The 15,979-nt window shown below is 36.9% G+C and overlaps 1 protein-coding gene across 4 annotated transcripts in view; it reads right to left on the minus strand.

Moving 5' to 3' along the window:
- Positions 1-15,979, minus strand: part of STS (steroid sulfatase) — a 124,858-nt gene that overhangs the window by 32,600 nt on the left and 76,279 nt on the right. For all 4 annotated transcript variants that reach the window (XM_076357989.1, XM_076357973.1, XM_076357981.1 and 1 more), the window contains 3 exons: positions 14,846-14,983; positions 3,469-3,628; positions 160-281 (listed from right to left, as the gene is read on the minus strand). In XM_076357989.1, coding sequence (XP_076214104.1) covers positions 160-281; positions 3,469-3,628; positions 14,846-14,983 — 420 coding nt within the window. The remainder of the gene's footprint in view (positions 1-159; positions 282-3,468; positions 3,629-14,845; positions 14,984-15,979) is intronic.

Here is a 15,979-nt window from a genome sequence, read left to right on the forward strand (position 1 = left end):
GGAGCATTCTAGCAAAAAGAAAAGTAAAAAGAAGGAAAAAGGCTAGATATTGTAAACAATTTATTTGTTACTATAGCCCAAGGCTTTTTCCTGATTCTTTTCAAGCTGCAATAAAAATGATATGAAATATTTAAAATGTGAACAGGCAAGTTTACTTACTGTTTCCTGGATGCCAGCGCACTGCATTTAAATATGCATTACAATAATGGAAGAGAAATTCATGCTTGGATCGGGTAACTTTTCCTTGAAGTAAGGGCATCAGGTCATGTCCATCAATAATTCTGAGTAAGAAAGCATTTCAAAATCAGAAGAATAACCCAAACCTCACTTTACTCAGAAGATATTATAACTCTGCATTTCCGCTCCTTAAAAAAATAAATCTTCCTGTTATGATCTGAATTGCCACTTCCAGTTGGTCAATTTGGAGAAAAAAATTCAGGTGCTCTTCCCCTTTGATTTTTACATTATTTAAGGAAACATTAATTTTATATTTTGCCATTAGGAACAGTTGCTTCCTCAACCCATTTTATCTTTTTTCTATTTTTTTTTTTCTGAGAAAGTGACCAGACATATGTGAGTAAATTGCTACAACACAGTCTTCCAGGTATACAAACACATATACCTGCTCAAGCTCTTTGGGAGTAGGCTGGCTGAAGTAACCCTAAACCAAGAAATATACGCTGTGCTATGCTAGCATCCCCAGAAGTAATGGTAAGAACTTGTTGTGGTTTAACCCGGCAGGCAGCTTAACACCACACAGCCATTTGCTCACTCCCCGCCAGTGGGATGGGGGAGACAATCGGAAAAAAGGTAAAACTCATGGGTATAGGATAAAGACAATTTAATAGGACAGAAAAGGAAGGAATACTACTACTACTACTACTACTACTACTGATAAAAGAATATACAAAATAAGCGATGCACAATGCAATTGCTCACCACCCACCGACCGATGACCAGCCTGTTCCCGAGCAGCAGTCACCACCCCCTGGCCAACTCCCCCCAGTTTATATACTGAGCATGACGTCACATGGTATGGAATATCCCTTTGGCCAGTTTGGGTCAGCTGTCCTGGCTGTGCCCCCTCCCACCTTCTCGCTGGCAGGGCATAAAAGACTGTAAAGTCCTTGACTAGTGTAAGCACTGCTCAGCAACAACTAAAACATCGGTGTGTTATCAACATTATTCTCGTCCTAAATCCAAAACACAGCACTGTACCAGCTACTAGAAAGAAAATTAACTCTATCCCAGCTAAAACCAGGACAGAACTCTGTCCAGCAAATTATGCATGCCAGAATTTAACACACAACTAGTCATTTCAAAATTGAAAATGAACTATGTTTAAATGTGTGTTTATCAACAACACACACATACACGCATATATAAAATCTCTAAATGCTGCTGGACAATTTTGATCATGCTTTGAAGGAGTCAGTCAATTTACATCAAAATGGAGTTATAAAATAAGCAAGGCATCTAAATGTTTCCATAAATTAAGCCTTTGAATTGCTGGAATCAGCTGGTGGGGGAGAAATCACAATCTGCATTTTTGACCTGGTGTGAATTACAAATTTTACAAGAAGTTTTATAGGAAATTACTTTTTGCTGATATATAGACTAGCAAGTAATTATTTTTTAAGCATTTTGAGCAACATCTCACAAAAACTCTTTTGAAATTTTTAAACCCTTTAATGTCTATGTTAATTTTCATTACCACGTAAACCCCTTTTCACATTAGTGTAACTATTACAAGACAGGTACTATCTTCACTTTTTTAAGCCACGAGCTACATATGACTAAGAAATTCTTGGCAGCAATTGGATGCAACAGTACCATTCTGAGTAGGATTCTTCTCAAAGGATGGGCAGGAAAACATACCGGAATTCCTAAAGTAATGTTGTCCGACAACTCTGCTTTCTGAGTGCATCCCTGTCTGGGGGGGTCTGTTGAATTAGGGTCTTTCCCACTCTCAAATTGTTATGTTTTCTTGCTTGAGTACGGCACTCTTGTCTCGCCCCTGCAGGTTTGCCCACTATCAAGCTGAGAGCAGGACAGGTGCATGTCTATTGTACACTTTCTGTTCTACAGCCTGTTGATGGAGAAAAGGGTGTCTCCAGTAATATGTCCACTACTCTGGCATTCCCACGTCTGCTGGTTTCAGGAGGGGTATATCAGCCTCTTCTTTCTGATGACATTTTTCTTCTGTAACTAGGAGCACCTCCTCCTTCCCTTTTTAACCTGCTCCCTCCTCGTGACTGAATCCTAATTGTAGTCATTTCTCTTATTTCTCAGGAAGAATTCAGTGGAGTGATAGGAATTCAGCTGCTGTACCTGAGATGCTTCAAGCTAGTCCATGGCATCCCATTCTGACCTACCATGAAGCAGCAATTATGGCACCTAATCTACACAGAAGAATCAGAGTGGAACAACTTGCAAGTGGAGGTTACATGAGTATATTGGGATTTCTATCAAAGAGATCAAAATAAAACATCAGTGCTTAGTCTTCACTCAAGCAATATGAAAACAAAGTGCATACTATCAGCCCACATTAAGAACAATCTGAACTGCTTAGGTTCGGCAGATACTGCTTGTACGGGATCTCTCAGGACCAGTCTGACTAATTTTTCATGTCTTACACATGTCCTGACCTGCCATTTCCTTCAAGCACTCAATGAGTCATCATTAGCAGAGTGTCTCTGCTCACCACTGGTTTTCCTCATGTGGATTCTGGATGCTTTGTGCTCAAAAGCTGTTTGTGTATGATAGATGTGGTCAAAGCATATACATATCAGCAGGTTTCTCCACTTACTGGATTTGGATGGCAACAGAGTTTAGGTGGAGGCACCTTGCTGCTGAGACTTGGGTATCTCCTGAACAAGACAAAGCACAGGGATGTAGGAGTGTCAATAAAGCATCTTATGAATTTTAGAAGTCCAGTAGTTTTTTTTTATCAGGCTGCAAAACTGTGTAAGGGATTATTCCCACTAACTTGGTAGAGAACAGAAAAATCCTGTGAGAAAAGCCTAGCTGGCATTTTGATGTGTTTTGTTATACTAAGCAGGCCAAGGTTGAGCTCGTAAAGTTTAAAATAATTTGCACTTGCAGTTTCTTTTTCTACCACATTCACTCAAGCAGAACAGAGCCCTTTTTGATACATTTATTTTTGCTTTTAGTAAATAATTCTAGGCCATGATTTGACAGTACGTTGCTCTTGGTGGTATTCTTTTACCATCATGTTGCTTGGTGCTTGTTCTGCAAGTTAAGCTGTATTTACATGCAATGTTTCTGTAAAATATATCAGTATGTTAATATGAAAAGAGGCAACATACTACTGTAAGTAATGACAAAAAAGTGCTTTTAAAATGTATTTTTTTCTTTTCATTCTCACCTCTATCTTAATAGACATCACCAGAATGTATAAAACGCTCATGAGACTTTCTCTAAGACAGAGATAACTACAGAGCATACCTGTCAGAGGGTAACTGTGCCTCGGCAAGTTTGACTATGGTAGGAAATATATCCATGTTACTTGTTGGCTCATCAATATAGGCACCAGCTTGTATGACTCCAGGCCAACGGAGAAGCCCTGGCACACGAATACCTCCTTCCCAGTTCATTGATTTTCCACCTGAAAAATGAAAGTTTTGCTTGCCAAAAAATCTATTTCTTCTCAGAAAAATACCCCCCCAACATTCAATTCCAAATATTAAACATTCTGTCTAGCTAGAATCTTTTCATTAAATGCTTTTATTTTATTTTTAATTTGCTAGGTTTAGATTTTCCACCTACAATCAGTACCTTTCTTATAGTAAATCTACTGTTATGTATTAGACAGACCTTATAAAATGTATTTAGTTTACAAAAAAAAATTAAATAACAGCTGCAGGAGATAAAAAGGCACCTTGCTGGAATCTTCGTATAGAATTTGGTCTAGATAGTGTGCCACATAGGTATGTGAAGATATAACCAAAAAACAGGAATAAAAAATAAATTGATGTATGCCTATATGTCTGAGGTATGAACCCAGAGAAGACATATATTTTATTAAAAATGGTGCTTAATGACTTTAGATAGAAGAAAGTCCTAATTTAACTATGTTATTGAATTCTCCAATTCAATGCATTACGAAGAAATTCGCTACAGTGATGGTAGATCTCAGGACGTTGTGAAGACCTTCTCAACTTCTAAACCAGCACAGCTGCATCAAATACAGTATCAACTGATTGCATTCAACATTACATTGCATTTCCTTTGTTTCTACAATATCCATCACTGCCCAGTACTCCCAACATCTTTGGAGAAGGGCAATGTGTTTATTCTAGGACAACATTTCTACCATTATTTAATATATGATTGACAAAACTCTATATGAAGAGCTATCACAAGTACTATTATTAATTCTGACACAGTCATGTGACTATATACAGCACTTCAGGTTGATCATTGAAATTAATATATCACTTGGAAAAAAATATTTCTGGTAAATGCATGGGTTTTGGACGTGGTTAAGCATGGTCTGGGCCAGGAATTTACAACTAAATTGAGATCGTTTTATATAATAGAAATGTCTGAAAGAAGAGGAACATATGTGTTGAACCCCCGCCACTAACTGAATCCAACAGTAATTCATGGTTCAAACAAAAATACTATAAGCCTATTTTTCCTGTATCTTACTTTTTCAAGTGAAAAAAAAAAAACCACAAAAGAACAAAATATTACAACAAAGTACATAATAGTTCTGTCTTCTCAGCCTCTTAGACCTTCAAAGCACCACACAGATTTTAACATCTTTATTGTCAAGACCAGGCCTTGCCATACATACTATCTTACTGACTCCTCAATGATCTTTTCTATTTCAGCATCAGGGGATTCAGAATCCACCTGTTTTTCTACAGGTTTTTCACTGCTCAATAAGGTTTTCTACAGGTTTTTCACTGTTCATAAAGGTAACTGGCAACTTCAAGAGAGAAAACTATCTTTTGCATAGAACTTTACCCATTATACACATATACAGTCTTGTAGCTGAAAAAACTTTAGGTCATGATTCTTTGTTATACCAGATTTTTTTCTTACTTTTTTTTCATGGGTTTTATCAGAATTCATAATATTGAATAGTCAAGGACACATGATTATCTAGTCTGACATCAGAAAACTTAGACTTTCTAATATCCAACATTACATCAAGCAACAATCTTTGCTTAAGTTGTTGTTGGAAAGCAGTGCTGAGTTCAGAGCTCCACAAGACTATCCATCCTTTAAAGCAGTCTTAAAGATTTACTCTTGTCACTGTGTCAAATGTGATTCCATTCTCACCGTAACGCACGTGGCTACCTAGTCTAAAACTCAGGAATGAGATGCATGGATTATTTTTATTCACATTCTTGTAAAAAATACGATTTTCAAAACAGAAATCTAAAGAAAATGTAGGTTTAAGTTTATAAAGGTGTTATTTAGTGAGGTTTAAAGCACCTGTCATTAAAGCACATCACAGTGTTCACCCAACAGTATGCGGATGGCACGTTAATACGGTTAGTTCGACACCAGTGTAGATATCAATAGACTGTGTGCATCTTCTGTAGAAAAGGTGACTCTATCCATGTACAACAGTCAGTAGGATTTTAAAAGTTTGGTGGGGATTATGTGTTACCTAGCAGGAAAAGTGTCAAGATTAATATCCTGGGTTATGGTTCACAGAAAATCCTGTTGAGTGGGAGTAGTTAAATCTGATTAAAAATCCAGGAAAAGTGTAAGGACATAAAATTACAGATATCCTCAAATTAAGATATTTTTCAGTGAACAATTATGCCAGGGAGATGATTTAGTTCATGAGCCGGATCCTAGTTCTGTGTAAACATCACAACAGCTTGTTGGCTGGACAGTATGGACAGATAGAAAACTCTAAGAGCTGGTCTATACCATACGTAGCTTTAAGTGTAAGGTTCCTTTTATTTCTGTATATCTGTCTGAACCTAGTAACAGTGCTAGCTAGATTGGATTGTTTAAATAAATTCTCGATTTACTGTTGCCTCCTGTGTAATCTGAAGAGAGAGCAATTTCAAGGTAAGTGGTGAATCCCATTCCTACACGTGTTGCAATTCTTAAAACCTAGATATTGGATCACTTTCACAGCTCATAGGTTCCCAGTACAATTTTCTTGAATCACTACAGAACAGGACAGAAAACTTGCACATTACCCAAGCACAAAGGGAGCACTCGGTAAACTCTGCCTCCCTGCTGTGAGGTATAAAAAGCAAAATGGACTCCACAGCAGGGCTATCTCCTCACTTATGTCTATGAAGAAGTGACTGCTGTTTTCCTTTCAAAAGACTAATTGTAGCACAATTTTTTGATATCTCTGGAGGTTAGGAATAGCAGGGAACCAGAGCAGGAATTACAGGTCATTGCAGAAGACTGTCTTCTATTATCTATGCCTACGTGGTGTTCATCTTTATTAGAACTGTGTTTAGTGACATCACTAGAGTTGCTTAATGCCATTATACAATTACAAATCCCTTGATATATATTGTCTTTAAAGCTCTAGCTGTTAAACATCGTTCAAGCTATCTGCATTCTTTTTTCCTTAAAAAATAAATCAAGGTTTCACTACTAATGCTTGAAACATGAAGCAAACATCCAAATGGCTAAAATATTTGAAGGAAAATAAAAAATCCATAAAAGGTCATTATTTAAAAATAAAATCTCTTGCTATTTCAGGATCTGACTCATTAGTTTTGCATTTTGCTTGGAGCTGACAACACTGAAACAGAGAAAAAGTAGTAACCTAGTAGTCTGTATGCCTGGCAAACCCTAGGCAGCCTAGACATATATTATTTTTGTTCTCTTAAATTCTTCTAACAATGTTTTTAAAACAGCATAAAACACCCCAGGCTGTATTTTCATGCTTAGCTATCTATGCTTTCTGAGTAGTTGCACCCTTCAATGTTACATTGAACAATAGCCTACATTCACCTCTTCTGAAAAATCTGCAGGAGCAGGCAAAGTACAGACATAACTCTCTGCAGTCATCCACAACATGATGTCAAATTTCCATTTTAACCTCATTTCAAATCTTAGCTAAAATAATATTTTTTTTTCTCCCTCTGATTTAAATTGACTGCTATTACCTAACTCTGGGAACAAAGCTTTTACAAAAGATGATATATAAAAGAGAACTCTGCGGTATATCATTATTAATATTTTGAATGATGAAAACCATTTAAAAAACTTTCTTAGATCACTTGGTTGATAAACATACTACCCTTTCCTTCCTCCTTATATTCTTCTAAAAACAAAGCTTCCAAACCCAATTTATTCTCTTGAATGATAGAAAAATACAAGGAAATTAATTACTCTACCCATCTGTAGTGGACTTTATGCTACAAATATTGACAATCAAAACTGGTTACTATTACTAAGGTATTGCTTACCTTATAAAGCAAACAGTTTCTTTTCAATGGCAAGCCCATTCTTTATTTTACTGATTTTTAATCTGTTTCATGTACTGCTTTTGTTAATTTTCAACCTGAGCTGTTTTTGTACAGGTGAATCTAATAGATATTTCTCATTTGAACATCTTCTCATCTGATCTTTCTTCCAAACAAATGAAATTGTCTCTCAGGATATTTTCTGTTTCCGTCAAAATTATAAGATGGGTTGATTATTTAAAAATCTGGATCACTTCAGAGAGAATATAAAAATACAGTACATTTGGAAAAAAGGTCAATTCTTGCTCTCATTAAAGTCAAAAGTGAAACTCCAACTAATATCACTAAATATGCAATAGTATAGTTCCTGAGGCCAAAGTAATGGTCAGTTTGATTTCTCCGTGGCTTACAGATGGGAGAAGGTTTACTAATACCTTCAAGAAACACTGCTGAATGAACTTATCACTGCAGTATATGAAACTGTATAAAAATAATAAATTTCAATAAGATATTAGATAATTGATTTTTCCAGTCCTTATTTAGGTCTCACAGATTTGCAGTAGATATGATTTAAAAAATCAGCATCTAAGTCCTTAAGAAACATTCATTTATTATTTTTCATGGATATTAACAAAGTAACTATGAATATATCTATTTCTAAGGCACAAAGCACTCAAAATGAATGCTGTTTAAATGGTTTGCCATTAACAGTGTTTGACTCCATTTCCACTAGCAGCATAACTCATGACCCACTCTAGCAGCATGACAGTAGCCAAGTGCTTGTATGCATTGTGCTAAATGCTTCATAAATACAAAGACTGTTCCTAATGTGCCGGTCCAAGGTACAGTCAAAATATATTTAGCTACGTGTCCAAAAGAAGCTGACAGTAAGAGCAGAGCATTAAGAGATGCAAGGAGACTCCATAGAAAATCCCATATGTAACAGAGTGGGATAGAGGTCAACAAGTGATAATGAGGGAGGACTTCCACTGTCTGCATATGTACTGGTGAAACAGCATAATGAGAAAAAGTGTAGAGAAAAGTTTTTAATGCCTTCACTGTTTACTGTTACAAAGTATGCAACAGGAGAGACATATTTTATAACACACAGAAGCTAATTCAAGAAACTAGTCATTAAGCAAGTAAATAAAAATTACCACAAAAATAATTAGATTCAATATCTCAGAGTAGTGAAGAAGAATATAATGGCATCCTTTAGACCAGTCATCTTAAGCTGCTTGTTTATTCAATGGAGAGGATATTCTATTCATCTGTTTATTCTAGTCATCGTATTCTAAAGTAGAGATCTAAATATTTCAGAAAATCTAACCTTATTTCTGTTCCTAAAGGAAAGCTAAGGTGACTAGCTCCAATGGACACACTTAAATTGCAGATGTCATACTAATGAGAAAGATAGTGAAAAACACCTAAGAAGAAGTCAGTGCAGGTATCGTGGATATCACATACAAAAAGAATACCTCAAAGTTCCATACCTTTTAACAGAGAAATGTCACAGAACTGGGGGGGGGGGGGAGGGAATGCTAGAAAAATTACATAGAAATTTTTAAGAAGAGACTTCAGTAAAACACAATAGTTTCCATATTTCAATCTGAAAATGTTAATATTAACAGGATTAAAAGGACCATAATTTATATGTTATAAGTCATAATAACTTGTATGTTATAAATAACTTAGAGGTTATAAACTATATATAGTTTATAAACTATATATAGTTTATATAGACTATAAACTTATATGTCAATATGTCAATATATGAAAAAGCATTCCGTGATCTGGTACGAACGATAAAGAGCTAAATAGGAAAATACATAGAAACAATGATTTTTCAAAAAAATGTATCATGATCTGGAAGTTTCCAAAGGAACTAACAGGCCCAAATGACTCAAAGGACCCATTGGTCCAATAGGTCCACAGGAACTACTAGGTTTCTGAGAGAAACTGATGATTTCTCTGATCAGTTTCTGATCAAAACACTAAGTAGCCAGGAAAAAAATATATTATCATCTATGCACCCAGGAGTCATTCAGGAGTTCAGGTAAGAAGGTGTTGAGTTGTTGGGAAGAAATTCTTACTAAAATAGACACTTTTTTTGTTTTAGAGTCTGTATCTAGATTTAAGCCTTTGAAAGATCTTTGACAAGGACCTTCAGGAAAAGTTTCTGGAACATTAATCATGGGTTAGGAGACAAAAGGTTGTCATGAATCAAAACCTGACTAACAGGCAGGAAACAAAGATAAAACAAACAGCCTACAACACTTTCCAAAAAAGTCAATAGTAAGCTACCTTGACGCTACTCTGTATTAAGTCCCTTGTTATTTTATTATATTTACTTCAATTTTGGAAAGGAGGTGAGCTGTGGAATTGAAAAATCCATGTATGACACAAAGTATCACAGGTTGATCAAATTCAGAAGAAAAGATAATGGACTTCACACCAAGTTGGATGAACAGGAAACAAGATGCAAGTTCAAATTCTGTAAAAATATTTGCAGTACAATGAACATTAGAGATAAAAATAACTGAACTAGGGTCTGCAGTCTTAATTATTCATACCGTAACCTTCACTGCATACTAAAGAAAAAGGACCTATGCAGAGACTAATGCTTAATGCACATCTGTAATCAGTAAGATACAAAGACAACAGGCAGTCTATAGGATGAAATGGATAATATTAAAAAGTGAGTATATAAACAGGCAGTGATACTTCATGACAAAGCCCAAAAGGCAATACTTGTAGGGACATTTTAAAAGAATATATTGCACAATTAGAAATTGTTCACAGAAGAAAATAACAAGAAATTAGGGACAAGGAAAAACTCATCAGTGAAGAATGATGAGAGAGACTGATGAGACAATTCTTTTCTGAATGAGGTATTAAAGGGAAAGAGGCACAATAAAAGCATACAAAACAAAGTTAAGCCAGGGAAGGTATAATAAGTTTTCCCTCCTTCATCCTCTATCAGTGAGGAAACAGTACTAAACTTCAAGATGTTCCACGAAATTTGCAACTGTCCCATTTCAAAATAGTCAATGAAAGCACCGTGTTCTCATTGCCAAAGAATTTAGGCTATGCTAAGAATTTAGAAAGACTCAAAGTGGGATTCTATCTTTATATGATGAAAATTTATATAACTAATGCTAAAACTCTTTGTAGAATCTAAATTGTCAGGATTCACATGTTAAACCAAGGTCATACTATCTAGGATTAGGAGTAGATTTTCTTAGGGATCTTCTTTATTCACTACACAGCTCCTGCATCTTCCTCCAAGGCTTCTGATCCTGACAACTGTCAGAAAAAGGCCATTGGAAAGAGACGCTGTGATTTTGATCCATCACTTCAATATTACTATATAATGTCTTCTAAAAAAGGATACTGAAGAGATAAACCAGACTGTGTATGACAGCATCTCGTTGAACACTATGTTAGCTCTGGTTTCTAATTTCAAGGGCTATCCAAATTTATGGTGACTGTTCCACAGTCAGAATCCAGAGTAATAAAACCTTCAAATAGCAATTTCCCCTTTTTGCATTCAGTCTTGCAGCGCTAGTCTAACTCTCCAAACTCCTCTTAAATTTTATTATTGGTGCTCATTTGGCTGGATATCAAGACAAATTAGTGAGTTCGAGTTGAGGAGATTTGTTGAGAGCTTTTGATTTTAGGGCAGAACCAATTATTGCTGAGCATACTGCTCCAGCTCTGACAAGAGGGTTAAGTGGCTTGATTCATATTTGCATTCACGCAGCACTCATGTACAAAAAGGTAAGTAGTGGAGATTGTTTAGCAGAGACAGGGAGAAAGGACGTGCATGTCTCCCAGTTTTGTAAACTACTCATCAGATGAAGCAAATTGCTAGTGCATGCACACATGAGCACAAGCAGCATAAAGATCGTCCTTTCGCTTTTTTAGGCACATTGCTACATCAGTGCCTGAGACTTAGGGCTTCACAGGTCTGGTTTTCATTAAATCTGCCAGAGATGTATGGACTGCTAACACTTTTTGTTGTACATGACTGTTAATATGAATAGAGTCTTATGCATGAAAATTCCTAATTATGCAAATAATTGATCAGTTCCACTTCAGCCCTTTTGAAAATGATGCATAATATACCTGTTAAATTGAGGACTGATATGGAAATGGAGAGAGTGGAAGATAAAGCAGAATTCATTGTATTTTAAAATGGTAAAAGTATATTTAACTGATTGCGTGGGTCGTTTAATTTCTTTTTATTTTATTAAGAAGGTTTCTCATACAATAATTATTTTGTTTCTTATATAGTGATTATTTTCTATCCCATAGTATATTACAACATTTGCCAGCATAGCATAGGTGGTAACTGTAAACGACACAACTCATCTTAAAAATAAGAAGCCCCATCACTCCCCAAGTAACCCTATCAATCAGATTTTTTATTAATTCAGGTAAGATCTATTTCAAATTGTTCTCTATTCTGTAAGTATGAATAAAAAATTTTGCAAGGCTTGATAGAAAAGAGTCCATTTAATCAAAGTTCCTCAGGAAGGCATATTCCCCAGTGTATTTGTCTTTTTTTCCCTCCTCATCATTTATCCTGTATCTTATGTCTGGCATTCTAGAAGGCAAACATTTTTCAGAGCTTCTAAAACACCTCAGGCTATGCCTACAGCTACAGATATGTAACCATATGGTTCCTTAATTACTTAAATCACTATGTAAGGCCTATGTGCTAATGTTCAAGACACATTTCACTCTGGTGTTAGCCCAAGGGGACCCATCTGATAGCTTGTAACCTCATGACTTTGGCATTGCTTGCTTTGCTTGTGTAGCATTTCCTTCGTAACTCTCTTAAAATATAAGGGTCATTTCTCAGACAGATACCTGCTGACTAAAAACTGTGGAGTCTTCTTGCTTGAAAACCTCACTGTATTGTTACTGCTCACTGTATATGTCTAGCTTTGTTCCTTTTTGCAGTTTTGCAGATGATACAAAACTGGGAGGAGTGGCTGATCCACTGATGGTTGTGCTACCATCCAGAGGGACCTCGACAGGCTGGAGAAATGCTCCAAAAGGAACCTCATGAAGTTCAGCAAAGGGAAATACCAAGTCCTGCATCTGCAGAGGAATAACCTCTAGCACCAGCAAAGACTGGGTGCTGACTGGCTGGAAAGCAGCTCTGCAGAGAAGGACCTGGTGGTCCTGGTGGACAACTAGCTGAACATGAGCCAGCAATGTGCCCTTGTGGCAAGGAAGGCCAACAACATCCTGGGCTGCATTAGGAAGAACGTTTCAAGCACATCGAGGGAGGTGATCCTTATTTTCTGCTCAGCACTGGTGAGACACACCTGGAGTGCTGGGTCCAAGTGCAGAGCTCCCCAGTACAAGAGAGACATGGACATACTAGAGTGAGTTCAAAGGAGGGCCATGAAAATGCTTAAGCAGTTGGAGCATTCGACATATGAGGAGAGGCTGAGAGAGCTGGGACTGTTCAGCCTGGAGAAGAGAAGGCTCAGTGGGATCTTACCCATCTGTATGGATAGATGGATTTACCTGAGTAAAAGGACAGAGCCAGGCTCTTTTCAGTGGTGCCCAGTGACAGGACAAGAGGCAATGGGCACAAACTGAAACAGAAAACTCAATTTAAACATAAGAAAAAGCTTTTTTTACAGTGAGTGTGATCAAACACTGGAGCAAGTTGCCCAGAGAGGCTGTGGAGTCTCCATCATTGGAGATTTTCACAACGTGACTGGACACAGCCCTAAGCAACCTGCTCTAGCTGACCCTGCTCTGCAGGGGCTAGGACTACAGACCTTGGGAGGTGCTTCCAGACTCAACTACTACGTGATTTTGTAGTTCTGCAATACTACTTTTTTAAAAAAATCATACCTAAAGGCAATTTACTTCTTCCTCTCTACAAATAAAAGTTTCAAGTTTGGTAAAAGACTTTCTAAAAACTGCTGGATTTCTTTGATCTTGTCCCCTGAAATATGAGGGGGGAAAAAATTACACAGCCACTTCCTAGTGAAAGAATAAAAATAACTTCATCTCTCGTAAAAGGACAAGAATATTCACTGCATTTCATTCAAAATAATAGAACCAAGCATTCCAACCCTATTTCAATAAGATTGAAGATTATTAAAAACATTTTGACATTCATTTACCTGATGCTGTGTGTCCACCACTTGCACACTGGAAAACACTGTTTTCTGTAGTTTGTCAGAGGGAATCCTTTCTTTCATATTTGACAATGTTGTCTATGAGCAGTCTGTGACTGAATAATCATAATCTTCGATTATGACCAATCCGTGACTGAATGTTATAGCCATGCTATCAAGCAGAATTCCTCCATCTCCACATCCTTCATTCTCTCATCCTATTATCCTATTTCCTCTTCTTGTTCTGCCTTTCTCAAAAATACATTGCTGACAATAATTATGTTCATCCCCATGTTGGAACCATGTTCTCAAAGGTATCCAGTGGTGTATTACATTCCTGCTGACCAAAGGGATCACCATGCCAGGGATATGGGAACGGACAAAATGAAGAAGGCTGTTTGCTAAGTTGGAATTTTTCTTTCTACAAGATCAACATATTGCAACAAAAGCAGTACCTTTCAGTATTGTTGTGTGATATCACCAGGATAAAATGTATTACAATAAAGTAGACTTTAAACATGTTAAGCCTTCACAGAATAAACAGATTTTGGAGTATTAATCTCCTCAAGACCTGCACTAAAAGAATACAACTAAACTCTGTCCTTTCAACTAAAGTCTCTCCATTTCCACATCAGTCTTCAATTCAGTAAGTGTGTTATGCATTATTTTCAAAACTTTCTTCTCCAATTCAGTATTTTCTGCTTGAAATCTTGTCCTCTTCTGGCTGTTGTTGAACTTGTGCATCCCAAACTCAATTCAACTAATTTTTCTTTTTTCAACCTAAGTTTCCTTTTCTACTTTTTCTGTAATGAATACACTGGACTCTGTTACTGGCTCCCCCACCACCACCATATCCTATCTTCGTGTGTTCCCACTCACTCCATGGTGTTTAGCTCCTATTTATGATTCCTAATGGCTCACAAGCTACCTTTTTTACCTTTCTATTCTGCTATCCAGCCATTATAGTAAAGTACTATGAACTGACATCCTTCCAAAACTGTATCTCTGCCCAGTTCAAGAGTACATTTGCTAGTCTTAAAACTCCACAGAGCCCTGGCTGAGTATGTACTCTGGTTGAGCTGCTGTATTTGACAAGTAAACCCCTTATATTTACTGCCTATGTTTGAATTTAGAATGACAGTTATGAGAAGTTTACTATTAAGGAATCAAGTTTTGACCTTCTTGGCCACAGAGTACGTTACAGTTTTGGAGCAAAAACAAGGAGATGATAGTTTCTGCCACAGTTTTCAAGAATCATCAGAGAATGTTCACCTTTATATATGCCATTGTATCCTCCGTGGACTTCTCCAGAACTGGAGATTTCTTCAACATGAGCCCCTTGGTCAGACGTAAAGTATACAAGAGTTTTATCACTCAGATTATATTTCTCCAGCACATCCAGAATCTGCCCTAAAAAAAAAAAAAGAAAAACACAGAAAAAAAGAACAGCTTTAATGTCTTCAGGTGGCTTTTTTCATTAACCTTGGCACGTGCAAATATTTTTGTCCTTTTGCCTTTTCAAGATCGCTTTCCATCTAAACATTATTATACATAGCAATTGGCACTGTGCAGCATACAGTAGGGGACAATTGCACAAAGCTTGTTGCAATCAGGACCATGGTTCGATTGCTGCAGGGTTTCTTGAAATACAAAATGAGAAGATTTGTGCACATCAGAGAAAAGGGCTAACCCACAGAGAGCCAGTGACCTTTGGAAGCAGTTGCTCTCAATCAAGGAAACCCCTCAGCAAGAAGATTCAAACCGCTGAGGATATCTGAAAGTCTCAGCATGCAGAATAGAGCTAAGAGTTTGGGGGTAAAGCTTTGCTGCCTAGCAACCTATAGAGGCAGCATGGCAAAAATCTCAGTGTGATGTTAGAATAAGACATTCTAAGAAAAAAAAGGAAGTTAATGTATGGAGTGCCTCTGGAGACCACACAGTTTCATTATCAAACCTACTAATTAGTCCCTAATTTCTCATCATATAAGAACAGACATTGACTAAACTCAAAATGTGCAAGGTAATAAACACACACACGTGCACATATTTAAAAGAAGAACACGGATATGCTCTGAAACTCCAAGGCACTGTGGGCTCACATTTATTTTTCACAAAGGGCTCCTCACACTACCTTGGCACTGTGGAGAGCCTTGCAGTGCACATAAATTACATTTAAACTTATTTAGACTGAGTTCTTTAAAGAGGGTTTCTGTATGAATGAGAGTGAAGTCGCTCTTTGTAACTTGCTCCAGTGAATTTTATACTGATCAGGAATCTAAAATTATTGGTCCTGGAAACCGAACAAAGTATAAGAATATACTTCTTCACATCAGCCTGCAAATGAACTTTAACCTTGTCCTTTAGGGATCCCAGAGCATATAAAGATAATTCTGTCTTCACAACCTT

Source organism: Aptenodytes patagonicus, chromosome 1 (assembly GCF_965638725.1).
Source record: "Aptenodytes patagonicus chromosome 1, bAptPat1.pri.cur, whole genome shotgun sequence".
NCBI classification, from domain to species: domain Eukaryota; kingdom Metazoa; phylum Chordata; class Aves; order Sphenisciformes; family Spheniscidae; genus Aptenodytes; species Aptenodytes patagonicus.